The sequence below is a fragment of the Aotus nancymaae genome, unplaced genomic scaffold (assembly GCF_030222135.1).
Source record: "Aotus nancymaae isolate 86718 unplaced genomic scaffold, 86718_ANA_hifiasm-v0.15.2.pri h1tg000016l, whole genome shotgun sequence".
Lineage (NCBI taxonomy): Eukaryota > Metazoa > Chordata > Mammalia > Primates > Aotidae > Aotus > Aotus nancymaae.
The window spans coordinates 59,927,132-59,939,958 of NW_026988428.1; the positions used below are offsets into that span (position 1 = coordinate 59,927,132).

At 35.5% G+C, this 12,827-nt stretch overlaps 1 protein-coding gene across 11 annotated transcripts in view; it reads left to right on the top strand.

Annotated features, from left to right (window-relative positions):
* CCDC91 (coiled-coil domain containing 91) overlaps positions 1–12,827 on the top strand; it is a 388,228-nt gene that overhangs the window by 349,435 nt on the left and 25,966 nt on the right. For 6 of the 11 annotated variants that reach the window (XM_064377392.1, XM_064377391.1, XM_012474258.2 and 3 more), the window contains 2 exons: positions 1,813–1,880; positions 3,288–3,372. In XM_064377392.1, coding sequence (XP_064233462.1) covers positions 1,813–1,880; positions 3,288–3,333 — 114 coding nt within the window. In that variant the 3' untranslated portion in view covers positions 3,334–3,372. Of the gene's footprint in view, positions 1–1,812; positions 2,915–3,287; positions 3,373–5,465; positions 5,485–12,827 lie in introns of those variants that run through there. The other 5 variants (XM_012474260.2, XM_021674873.2, XM_064377396.1 and 2 more) reach the window with 3 other exon arrangements.

The window sequence follows — 12,827 nt, forward strand, 5'->3', positions numbered from 1 at the left end:
TTAATTTAGACCGAGTGCAAAATAATTTTAGAAGCTGAAAATACTTCGATTTCAATCTGTTTTACATATATTAAAATGAAACTTTTTAATATATGACTTTAATCTCCCATGTATCTTTTAGATTATTTTAGCATGCTATGGATCTTAGCATTAAAAGTATATCTGTCATTTCCCAGTAGTTTGCCTTGTTTGATTGAGGTTCTGTATCTTGATTCATTCACTCCAGCAAATATTTATTGCCTGTCTAACATGTGCCAGACCCTCCTCTAGATGCTAGGGATAAAGTAGTTAGCAAGATAGACAAGAGGTAACTTACATTCTAAGATCTCTTTTGTTTAGTAGTCTTGTGAGCATAAGGTATATATTCACCTGAAGGTATCATCTAGTAGAGGAAGAAGGAAAAAAATCTGGGAGGAAAAAGGATAAGCAGAAATCTTATTTCTGTACATAGAATCTCTGAATATTAGAATTGAAGGGATTCAGTATAGTTCAATTATTTTACAGGAGCATTTTGCTAAATATAGTGATTCTGTTTGATTAATTCTTAGAATACTCCAGTATTTTAATCATCTAGTTTTTCAGCCATTTTGAGTATAGTAGATTATGGAAGTATAATTTAATAGAGAATTATTGTTTGGGTTTGCCTTTGTGGGGGATGCAGAGGCTTGTGAGAAGAATGTCAATTTTTGCATAAGTATGACAAGTATATAATATGAAATGGGATTTATTTGGCTTTTAGTTCCTCCATTGTTCTGTAAACTATAGGGAATGTGTTTTCATTGTTCGGTTATGTTTACCCCATGGGCAAATTTTTGAGGGCCAAAAGTTTGAAGCTTTTCTTCTTATATTCAATAATCTTTACCATCCAGAGTGTTATTTATTACATATAATCCCAATGATTTCCCTTACCCTCTTGTTTAGTTTACTATATGAGTTTGCTATTGAAATAATAAAACATCCTAATAAAACATCTCTACCTTAGCAGAGGGACAAGGACAAAAGTTTCAACAATAGCAGATATTTTGTATGTTTGTTTGTTTTTTTAAACAGAGTCTAACTTTGGCACCCAGCTGGAGTGCAGTGGCACAATCTTGGCTCACTGCAACCTCTGTCTCCTGGGTTCAAGCAATTCTTCTGCCTCAACCTCCTAAGTAGCTGAGATTACAGGTGTGCACCACCATGCTCAGCTAATTTTTGTATTTTCAGTAGAGATGGGTTTCACCATGTTGGCCAGGCTGGTCTCGAACTCCTGACTTCAAATGACCCACCCACATCAGCCTCCCAAATCCCTGGGATTACAGGCATGAGCCACTGCACCTGGCCTCAAATATTTTTTAAAGCATACTTTTCCCCAAAACTTTCTCCAATTTCAACAAATTGTTTATCTCCTCCCTTATTATTTGTTCCAGTAAACCCTATGCATGATGTGATTATGCTGTGTTTCTGTACTATGTATTTATTTTGTTACTTGCATCTGTAATATATTTGTGCATGTTTGGTTGTATATATACATTGAGAACTGACATTTTAATACTATTTTATGTTTTCTGAAATCATTTTGATCAAATGTATGATACTTCTCCAATAACTGAATAACAACATCAGTTATAAAACTATAATGATTATCATCTCATCTTAGATTATTTAGCCCAGAAAAAGTGACTACATCATTCAGTTTTAAGTACTATTTGATTTCCTAAATTGTCTCATCTGCAAAGTTTTTTTCTAGTGGGCTTTAGTAACATAATATTCATTATCCTTCAGCTAAGTATATTTTTTCTCTTTCTCTCTGTCTTTAAAAAAATTCAACAGCTTGATCAAGTCATCCGCCAAAGAAGCCTGTCCAGTTTGGAACTGTTCCTCTCCTGTGCGCAAAAACAGTTAAGTGCTTTAATAGCTACGGAACCAGTTGACATTGAATAAAAAGAACATGACAAGCAAACCTACACTGGCATTGGATAAATTATTACAGCTTCAAAATACATGCTCTGAATTATAAAGATTTGTTTGTTTTCTTTCCAAATCATGTAGAATTGATTTCCAGTTCAGGGATAAACCAAAACAATATTTAGAACTATCAAGTGATCTAATTTATTTTCTTTTGATTTCTCCTTTGCATTTACTATTATTTTATTAGTAGTAGTAGCAGCAGCAACAGAGTATGATAAGACCCAAAGCCATTGTAAAGTGCCACATTATCAAAATTAATTAAGTAAACTTTATAGCCTGTGGTAGTCTGTTATATATTATTTGGCAAAAGTAGTAAATATATTATTGTTTCATGATGACTCTTGATGAGATGCTAGAATGTAATCGTACATTTATTTTGAGGATAGAAATAGCATGGATTTCAACATCACCTATTTATCTATATAATTGGAAATAAAACACTGATATGATAAAGAATCATTCTGGCATTACCTAACCTCTTTTCTGCAATTGGATCTATGTGTTTTCATTGTTCTACTGAAAAGAAGCAATACAATTAAAAGCACTAAATATTATTATGTTAATTCAACTTTGATCTTATATATCAAATAAGCATATCACACACACACCCCTTTAGTTTATTTTCTATTTATGCTCTTTAAAGGCACTTTGAATCAATAAAATCATTAGTCTACAAATCAAACTGTGAACTTAATCTCTAGAAAGAGAATATAACTCAGCCTTTTATAGGAATTCAGGTTCAGATACAGGATATATGAAATCTTTTCCCAGTATGTCAAAATGTACTTAATTCACAGGCAATATGCTTCAGTGCAAAATCATGAATATTTTTAATTCAAAACTAAAATGTCATTAAAATGTGTGTATGCAAATGTTTTATCTTATTTTCTAAAATGCATCTACTTTCATGGGCTTTGTACTTTTTTGAGATTTCTCAGTGTAATTAAAAGAGCTACCAAACTTATTTGGTTGTTACTTTTTTTTTAAATTTCTTTAAAACATATATCTAATTTTTTTTTTTTTTTTTAGAATTTTTCTTTCTCAAGTTGAAATTTTCTGTCTCAGGTAGTCTTATCATACTACTTGAATATTTTAAGGACAAGATTAACCTTTCTTATAGACATACTTCGCCTTCTAGCCCTGCTACATTTTAATTGTAGATCTTTAGACAAGCTGCCTAACTAATTTGAGTCTCAGTTTTCTCATTTGTGAGGTGGAAAGTGATTTTTATAGGCTATTAAAAAATTAATCTTGTAAAGTACCCATATAGACCTTGCTGGTATAGCCTCCAGTTTATAATAATTTCCCTTTCTCTGGAAATTAATTACAAAATACAGGTGTGGATACCTACAAACAAGTGGCTCAACCATACTGCCCCTCTAACCTTGACTGACTGATCTGTAGGTGAAGACCTGACCCCAGGTGAGCCTCCTATGAAAAGTCTTATGGTGCCATCACTTCAACTACTTTACCATAGGGAGACAGACATGAACCCCTATATCTAAGGTTAGAGGTTCCCCCAACCCATTTTTCCTGAGTCTTGGATTCTGTGAGATACCCAAATACCCTTCCAGTATGTTAGCACCACTAACTTTTTTCCCTTAAGCTAGCCAGAGCCAGTTTCTATTACGTGCAACCAAAAGAATATTAACCAAGGCAGTCCAGCACAGAGCCCAGCAAGCAATCCCTGGATACTTGGCACTTTTTAGTTCCTCATTTCCTCTACCATACCGATCCACATCCAAAATGGGAACACTCTTTGATTTATTTTAAGGAATGTTAAAAATATAACTGAACCAAAGCCTCTATTGTCTAACAAAGCCAAGTAAATCACAGATACCCAAAACTATGAACAAACAGTGCCCTATTTAAAAGCTTTCTGTCACTCAGAATCTAGAGTAGAGGTTTAAACTCAGCTTTGCTGAATGCTGACTCATGTTCCATTTCAAAGGAAGCTTACTCAGTGATTGCTTTGAAATCAAAACCAGAACAATGTCCCTATGATTGGTGTTATTCTGCACTGAGTCAGTTATCTATTATTGTAACTTCTTTTTTTATCTGACAAACTGAACAGAATCAGGAAATGTTCTCTATATTTAAAAGAATAATACATCTGAATAAGAAAAAAATGTATATATAAACCTGGAAAATATTTACAAAACTCCAGGAGAAAAGGAGACGTGGATCAAAGCACTTTGCCTCTAGGCTTCTGTTTACATACCAGTAAACAACTCTGCTGTATCTCCAAAGACTCTGCTAACAAGAAGCAGAAAGCCAGTGTGTTCTGAATCCATAGGCTCCTTACTTGTAGGCATCACCATCGGCATCAGAGTAAGTGGATGTTATCACTATATATGAGAGCTCACAGTTGTCAGTTGTGACTGCTGACTGCTGGGCTTTTTTTTTTTTTTAAGCCAGGCCAAACTAAAGCTGTTCCCTGAATTTAACTGATAAATAAACACATTTTTAACACACCCAGTCCTCCATAATGTACTGGCTAACTTGTTCACCTATCATTGCTATACATAACTAGAAGGGAAAGAGCGGGTAGAATTTTCTTTGATCTGGTTTTGTTTTCTTATCCCCACCTTCCCAAACATTCATTCCCAACAAGTTGCTCTCCCTCAAATTGTCCCCCTTCCCGGAATCACTATATATTGAACTTTTACTATGGAGTGCTTATATAATTAATGTTTTAATTGTTATTTATAATTAACAATTTGTGCTTTTATTTGTTTATGTCTGCCTCCTCCTAAGCAGAGAGACCACATCTGTTTTGTTGTATCAGTTCATTTAATAGTGCCTAGCCTGTAGTGAGGACTTAGTGTATAATTGAGTTAATAAATAATTGAATCAATCAAAAAAGCAATTATTGCACCTGCAATGTAGTTAACCAACTAATCCCCAGCTAATAGATTTTGGCCACTGCTTTAAAGGATTTAGCTAAAGTTGCTGTGTTTCTGATGAGATCCTGTAAGAAAATTAACCCTCATAAAACAGTAAAATCCACCTTTTATATAAATCAATAAAATTTCTGAAAACTCTAAAATGAACTCTGCATTTCCAGTGCTACTGGAATGCTAAAGACCACCAAATTTAGGTAGCCTTGATTGAAATGTGCTACCCAAATTTAAAAGATCTAAATGTTAGTAGGGAAGAACATATAGGAAATTACATGTGAGGTTATTTCATGTGGTGCTGAGAGGTGCCTAGCTAGAAGAGTAAATAGCGTCTGCTTGAGAGGGCTATAGAATAGTATTAAACCTACTGGTCAATCAGTTTTGAGTTGCAATACATAGGGAGCAACAACCTTTAGAGGACAGACTGAATGCATAAAGCTTTGTGATCAAAAGAAGATTCAGAGGGCCCAGTAGAAGAAGTCAGGTGTAAGGAGAGGAGAGGTGCTTAAGATTGGGTCAGATCAGGGAATGTATAGAGCAGTGTGTGTGACAGTCCTGGTGATAATAGATGCCAAGAATATCTGACAGTCTTTTTCAATCTATCTCTGACTCCAGATTGTGATACAAATTGGCCTTGTTCTGAGAAATACACAGAAATCAAGAAACAAACTTAGTCAAAAGGTAGGAAAATTTGACTCAGTCCTGGCAAACATTTGGTTCTCAGAAGTCTGGTAGCTGATTTAAAATGAAAAAAAAAAAAAATGAAGCCACAGAATGTACGAATTGCTGACTTCAATATAGCTCAGATACTGAAACAGATAATAGAAGATTCTTTGTGGCAAGATATGTATTTAATGAATTTTGAGTTGTGCCACTTTTATTGCGGTACTTTTTTCTGAAATTGTTACAACTAAACAGCACTTTAATTTTTGATATTTTTTGGTATTTTGCCTGATTAACTGCCAAATGTACACATTTAATTCAATTCTACAAAAATTTTTAACACTTAGTGATTCAGTTTGTAAGTTTATACTTATTGTCTCAGTGAGCTATTCTTTTCTTATAAAGCAAGGAAGAAACTTATATACTCTGGTTATAGTTATAGAAAATGAGGTAAACTAGGTAGAAATATCAAATAAGATTTTTAGAAAACTCTGGTCTACATGGTTCCAAGCAATCCAGATAAATAACCGGCTATGGGCATTGAAGAGTAAGATGTATTCACTTCCATATGAAACTCAAAGTGCAACAGTGATTTTACTTAATATAAATCCTTTATTAAACTGGCATTTCCCCAGAGGAAGAATACTTGTGTTCAGAAATATGTGTTTTATGTCTATTCCTTAGAATTTTAAATGCATATTCTCAGTTATACATATTAAATAGTCCACAGAGAAACCTAAAAGTTCTATAAAACTCCTAATGCAGTGTTATATAGACCCTAACCTCAAATGTAACAAGGATGGTACCCTCATTATTTTTTTATTCCCTCTTTATGTGTGATCTCAACTGATTCCATGGCTTTAAATACTCTCCGTATGCTAAAGATCACCAAATTTTTATCTCTAGCCCATTTCTTTCTTCTTAAGTCCAGAGTCCTAGATTCAGCTGCCTACTTAATATTTCCACTCAGATGTGGTACTTAACATATCAAAAACAGTATTCATCGTCCTCACCCCACCTCTGCCACCCAGATTCTCTTCTCATGTGTGTCTTTTCTAATATTCCTCATCTCAGTGAATGTCAGTATCATCCCTCCCTGCTTCCCCTCCACATTCCCTACACCAAACTCAGTCCTGTCATCTCTACTCCAAAATATATACTGAATCCATCTATGTTTTTCCATTCATTCTGCCCACTACCTCCCAAACCAGTCTTTACAATCTTTGGCCTAGACTTTTGAAATGGCCTCCTAAATGACTACTGGTTTCCATTCTTGCCCCCAAGTAATTCTTCGTGTTACAGCCAATGATCTCCTAAAACCTAAATTTACTGAATCATCATAAATTTAACATATTTATGGGAAAATGTATTCATTGTCTCACTTCTGATTCTAGGAACATATACAATATGGTAGGAATAGATGTAAGCCATTTGGCGTATGTCACTGGGGCAGGGATGCCGGCAGAATCAAATCTGCAGATGGTGAAAGTTCAACTGAATTGAAGAAAGGGAGAAAGTAAATGAATAGTTAAGAGACATGCAAACCTCCACTGATATGTATGTAACCTCTTAGGAGTCAGCTGGCTTCTTTTTCTTCCCCTTTTCTTCTAGATGACTTCAAGTTTGACCTGCCTGTTTTCTCCTCTACTGTTAGTTACTCTCAAACTAAAATCTCTCTCCTTGAAAGTTTACTTGGGAACAGAAATCAGTGTTATAAATATCCACAATCTCTTTCAGGTTTGATTAAGAATTCCATTTGTGATGGTGAGAAATCTTGGAGTAAAAAAAGACCCCTTCCTGTTGTATTTTCCTCTCTGTCCCCTTTCCTTTTGGTGAATCTTTTCGTACAGAATTGTATATACTGCAAAAGAATATGCAGCTTAGGCTGTTCTTGACATTCTCTGACTGAATTGGAGTGTCAAGCAAATAGGACCTTGGTACAGGGTAGTTAAGGAAAAGCCCAGCAGGGCATGAAGGCCCAACATTTAATTAGCCTCACTGGCCATGAAAAGTTTATTCTTATCTGTTCTTCTTGCTGTGTGGCATCACCAATTCTGTCATTATGGCAAGCACTGACCAAGAAATACCAGGTAGGAAGCTTAAGTAAAATGAGAATGGGATCATGAGGGAGGGGAAATTGCAAAATTCAAGAAATCTCAAATAGGAACAGCAGGAAAGGAAAAGGCCACTTTATTGCCTAACACCACCTGGCCTAGGTTAACAGTTCCAGCATATCCTTTTTTGAATAGCCGTTCTAATTATTCAGCTGACTAATAGGAGTTCTTGAGACATGGAATGTGTCAGGTAACCTCAGGCAATCCTGCCTCAACAAACTACCCAGGGGACCATACCATGCTTCTTTATGACATAGGTGAATTTGATAGGCTCACCAGCAGAACATGGGATCACAAGGTTGGAACCATTCCATTTCCATGAAATAATTTAAGCCAATACAAGGGGAGGGGATAAAGGTCTGAGATGGTCTTTAGTTTCACATTTTGTGCTAGAGGTATTTTTACATACTTTTTTTCTCTTAAAGAATAGAAGGTGCCTATATGTTAGTACACTTAAGAAAGAAAAATTATACTGTAATTGGATATCTTCACTGTCAATCATTTAGCAATATTACCTGATAAAACTTTCTGAGATGATGGAAACTATATATGCACTGCCCAGTTTGCTAGCTCCTAGCTACATGTGGTTACTGAACACTTGAAACGTGGCTACTGAACTCTTGAAATGTGGCTAGTGTGACAGAGGACACTAACTCATTTTATTTAAATTTATATCGTTAAATGTGACTAGTGACTACTCTTGGAAAATGCAAATACAGAGAGATTCCCTTGCCAGAGGGGAGGCAGTAACCAAATTATTTCCCCTAATCACACAAACACAGTTAACGTTTGTTTCCTTCCACCCCGTAAGACTGGTGTGTAAAGTAGGCATGTCATGAGTACAAATGCACATGAAACACTTCAAGGAAAGAAGAAAGATGAGAACCCAGTGCTGTTGTTATATTATCTAAATGTATCATGAGTAAAGATTAAAGGAGACCTTACTGGAAAACTTTCTAGTGTATGATTCTTGGAACTAGGAACACTTCAAATTTAGTGCCAACAAGAAAGGATTTCTCTGATCTTTGGCCAAAATTATCCTAAAAACAAGAAACTCATCTCTTTAGATTTGAGTAAATACTATGGATTCTGCTTTGGTTTGTTTTTGAGAGTTCCCTGGAGAAACAATATGACCTTAGTTTTAAAGATTAAGCAGAAAATGAGTAACTGCATATAAGGATTCGGACTTCTAAAATGGACTTTGGGGAATGGAAAATAATGTCTAATTATTATGTTATGTCTTTGAAATTATTTAACTTATGCCTCCCCCACCCCAGTAATTGAATTTGTTGAGAAGTAGCTTTTCATTAAGCTTGTATTATGCCATGTATTGTGCTAGTCATATTACAACTACTTAATGCCTTTAACAGTTCTATGAGGTAGATATCTCCTGTTAAAGAAGAGGCAACCAATGCTTACAGAGACTAATTAACTTACCAGTGATTACTGCTGGTTCCATACCAGGTCTGCTTGATGCCCACACTTTTCACCAGGGCAGGTATTGCCTTTTGCCAGTAACATTCACCTACTTTTTTTTTTTTTTTTAACTTAGCCACCCATTCTGTTCAGATTCACTTTTGTAGTACATCTGCCACCAAAGGACGCTAATGATCTTTCTCAGCACAAGCTGCAGGCACAGCCTTTTGGCAACCAGATTATGCTGAGTGGTATATCACCAAAGTTGCAACAAGCCCTGTGGCTTGTACAGTGTCAGAACTTTTGTATGCTGGTGGGACAAAACTGTGGGAAAATCATTTCCCTTCTCTGCCAAATTTCATTTAATTGCTATCATTTACCTAGCGGGAAAAGACTTATGTTCCCACAGCTCAGGCAAATCAGTCCTACTTCAATACAGTGACTTAACCTGAAGTCATATTAGCTTAATGAAAAAAAGGCCTGGGTGAAATATAAAATCAAGGAATCAACTACAATTTAGCTAATATAATATAATAATAAAGGTTTTTCCAGAAGATTTATCTTCTCCAAAGCTCTAATCTATTCTTAAAGTCATCAGTCCAAATCAATAAGCCAATGGCATAATGAGCATTATAATGTTAACATTTGTAAGGAAGAAAATAGGAGGGTGAATAAAATAATTTAATTCTGTCCTACATTTTATTCAAAGAACATAACACAAAACTGAAAACTACTAGCTTCTTTCCTCAAATTTTACCTGTTCATTGAAACAGATACCATATCATCAACATGAGAAACCATATCACATATTATTTGGAAATACATAAATGAGTATTGTTCCCATTGCAAAACTTAGAGATTTATGTTCTTCTCTTTCATAACTTATAATTTATCCAGGATGGAGCCAGCCTCCCTGGTTCAAGTCTCAAGGCTATCATTTACCAGCTTAATGTATAAGCTCCCCAGTGCCTCAGTTTCCTCAGTTTTAGAAGACAATAGAATGTTCTTCATAAGATTGTTTGTTTACACATAAAAAGGAATTTAAACAATGGCCCATAGTTAAAAGTTTATGTTCTGTATTCATAAAGAAACAGTTGCTGTTTACATCATCCTTTTAAATTTGTCATTATTTTCATTAATATTTTTATGATTGATAGTATGTTATTGACTTTTAAAAATATGTTTGTTATATTGACTCATTTGTTCTGATTGATAATTTTCTGTTAGACCATGTGTTAATTTATTTAAAGAGCATTTATGATCTGTCATCTTTCAGCAAGATGTCCTGTTAGCTTCTAAGTAAGAAGCTTAGCATTTCACAAAACATTTTCAGAGAGGGTGCATAAAAATAATACTTTATTGCATGACATTTTTGGGGGAGAGGAGTGGCAGCAAATATGTTGAGAATCCTAAGATGCTTTTTCCTTCAGTGGTTATCTAAAAATTGTTGAACTGTGAGCATCTGGCTGGCATGCAACCTTCATGTTTCACTGTTGTGATTATCTCAGGCAGTGGATCACAGATATGTTTACCTTCAACAGATTTAGTCTCTTAATTTCTTCCCCGTCCTCCTTTTCCTTTTCCCCAGTCTGCTTAACTCCTGTCTCCTCTGAAGAGTAGTGACAAATACTAATCTGAACTAGACCACAGTATTATAAAATCAGATTGAAGACTTGGCCTTGTATCAAACTTAAAGCAGAGGGGAAGGGTGGTAACTGCTGTCCTGTAAATAGCCACCCAGGGCGTAAGCCTTGAAAACATGTAAATATCACTATGTCTCATATGCATTATTTCTCAATTTTGTCATGCTACCTTTGCCAGCTAGTTTAACTGAGTATGATTTGCAGTTACTTTATTGAACATTTTTTGACAGTTTGAGTACAGCTCTGAATGTAATATTAAATCCTCTTCTGGCTCAGCAGATTGCAAAATTGCACGTTCTGTCTACACATCAAATCCTAAGTCTGGAGGGGAAATTGCAGACTTTACCTAGTCCAGCACATCCAGAAAATACTGCATTTGAGCTTTTCCATAGCAGATGGTATTTCACCCTATCCTAAATGACATTCAAACAAGATTAATTATATGATTGAAGTCTCTGTGAAGAAAGGTTAAAATTAAGCTTGACATCTGTTTCTTATTAGTTCACAAAATTTTATCTTCTTCAAGGATCTCTAGCCAATTCCACTGGCTGAACCAATATGTTTAATTATACCTTTATGACTGAAGAGGAAACTATGATAAATAAATGTTAACAATTTAGTTCTAAATTATTTGTGTCAACTTTATATATCAGGTTTGGAATTGGTCAGTTTTTTAATCTATCTGGGATCTGATGTTGAAAAGACCCAGAAAAAAAGCTATCCTAAAAAAGTTTCAGAGAATCAACTCAATTCTGGTAACCCTTCATACCTGAGACTAAGTAATTTATAAAGAAAAAAATTTCATAGACTCACAGTTCCACATGGCTGGGGTGGTGGGGCAGTGGGGCAGTGGGGAAGTGGGGCGGTGGGGAGGCATGGCAACCATGGCAGAAAATAAAAGGAAAAGCAAAGGGACTTCTCACATGGCAGTGGGCGGGAGGGCATGTGCAGGGGAACTCCCCTTTATAAACCCATCAGAATTCAAGAGATTTATTCACTATCACAAGAACAGCACAGGAAAAGACCTGCCCCCAGGATTCAGTTACCTCCCACAGTATCCCTCCCATGACGTGGGAATTATGGAAGCTACAATTCAAGATGAGATTTGGGTGGGGACACAACCAAACCATATCACTCTTTTATAGATTTTTTCTATGACTAGGAGCTAAAGTTTTGCCTACGTAAGTTTAAATTATAATTCATTACATTATAATATTTTTCTAAGAATTTCAAGAAAAAAGTGTAAATGGTCCAAGGAAGGAAAATTTGTTTTTATTAAACTCCCAATTGTTGAATATTATATTTTTAGCAATGAAATGAAGATTTGGCTCAGAAAAATACATTCTAATCAGCTTTCCATTGAACATGCCGTCATCACAGTTTCTATAATTATTTAGAATTCTTTATTCAGCTATAATTGACAAAGGGAAGATATATTGCATTAAAATATTAGATACATGGCATTTATTTATTTTGTATTTTATTTTTTAATTGTACTTTAGGTTCTGGGGTACATGTACAGATCATGCAGGATTGTTACATAGGTACAACATGGCAATGTGGTTTGCTGCCTCCATCCCCTCGTCGCCTACATCTGGCATTTCTCTCCATGTTATCCCTCCCCAACCTCTCCAGCCCCCTGCTGCCCCTCCCTTGCCCCCCCAACAGACCCCAGTGTCCGATGCTCCCCTCCCTGTGTCCATGTGTTCTCATTGTTCATCACCCGCCTATGAGTGAGAACATGCAGTGTTTGATTTTCTGTTCCTTTATCAGTTTGCTGAGAATAATGGTTTCCAGATTCATCCATGTCCCTACAAAGGACACAAACACATCATTTTTTATGGCTACATAGTATTGCATGGTGTGTATGTGCCACATTTTCCCAGTAATGAGATTGCTGGGTCAAATGGAATTTCTATTTCTAGGTCCTTGAGGAAGCACCACACTGTCTTCCACAATGGTTGAACTAGTTTACACTCCCACCAACAGTGTAAAACAGTTAGAATGGCGATCATTAAAAAATCTGCCAGATTTTTTAATGATCGCCATTCTAACTGACGTGAGGTGGTATCTCAATGTGGTTTTGATTTGCATTTCTCTAATAATCAGTGATGAGCATTTTTTCATATGTTTCTTGCCCT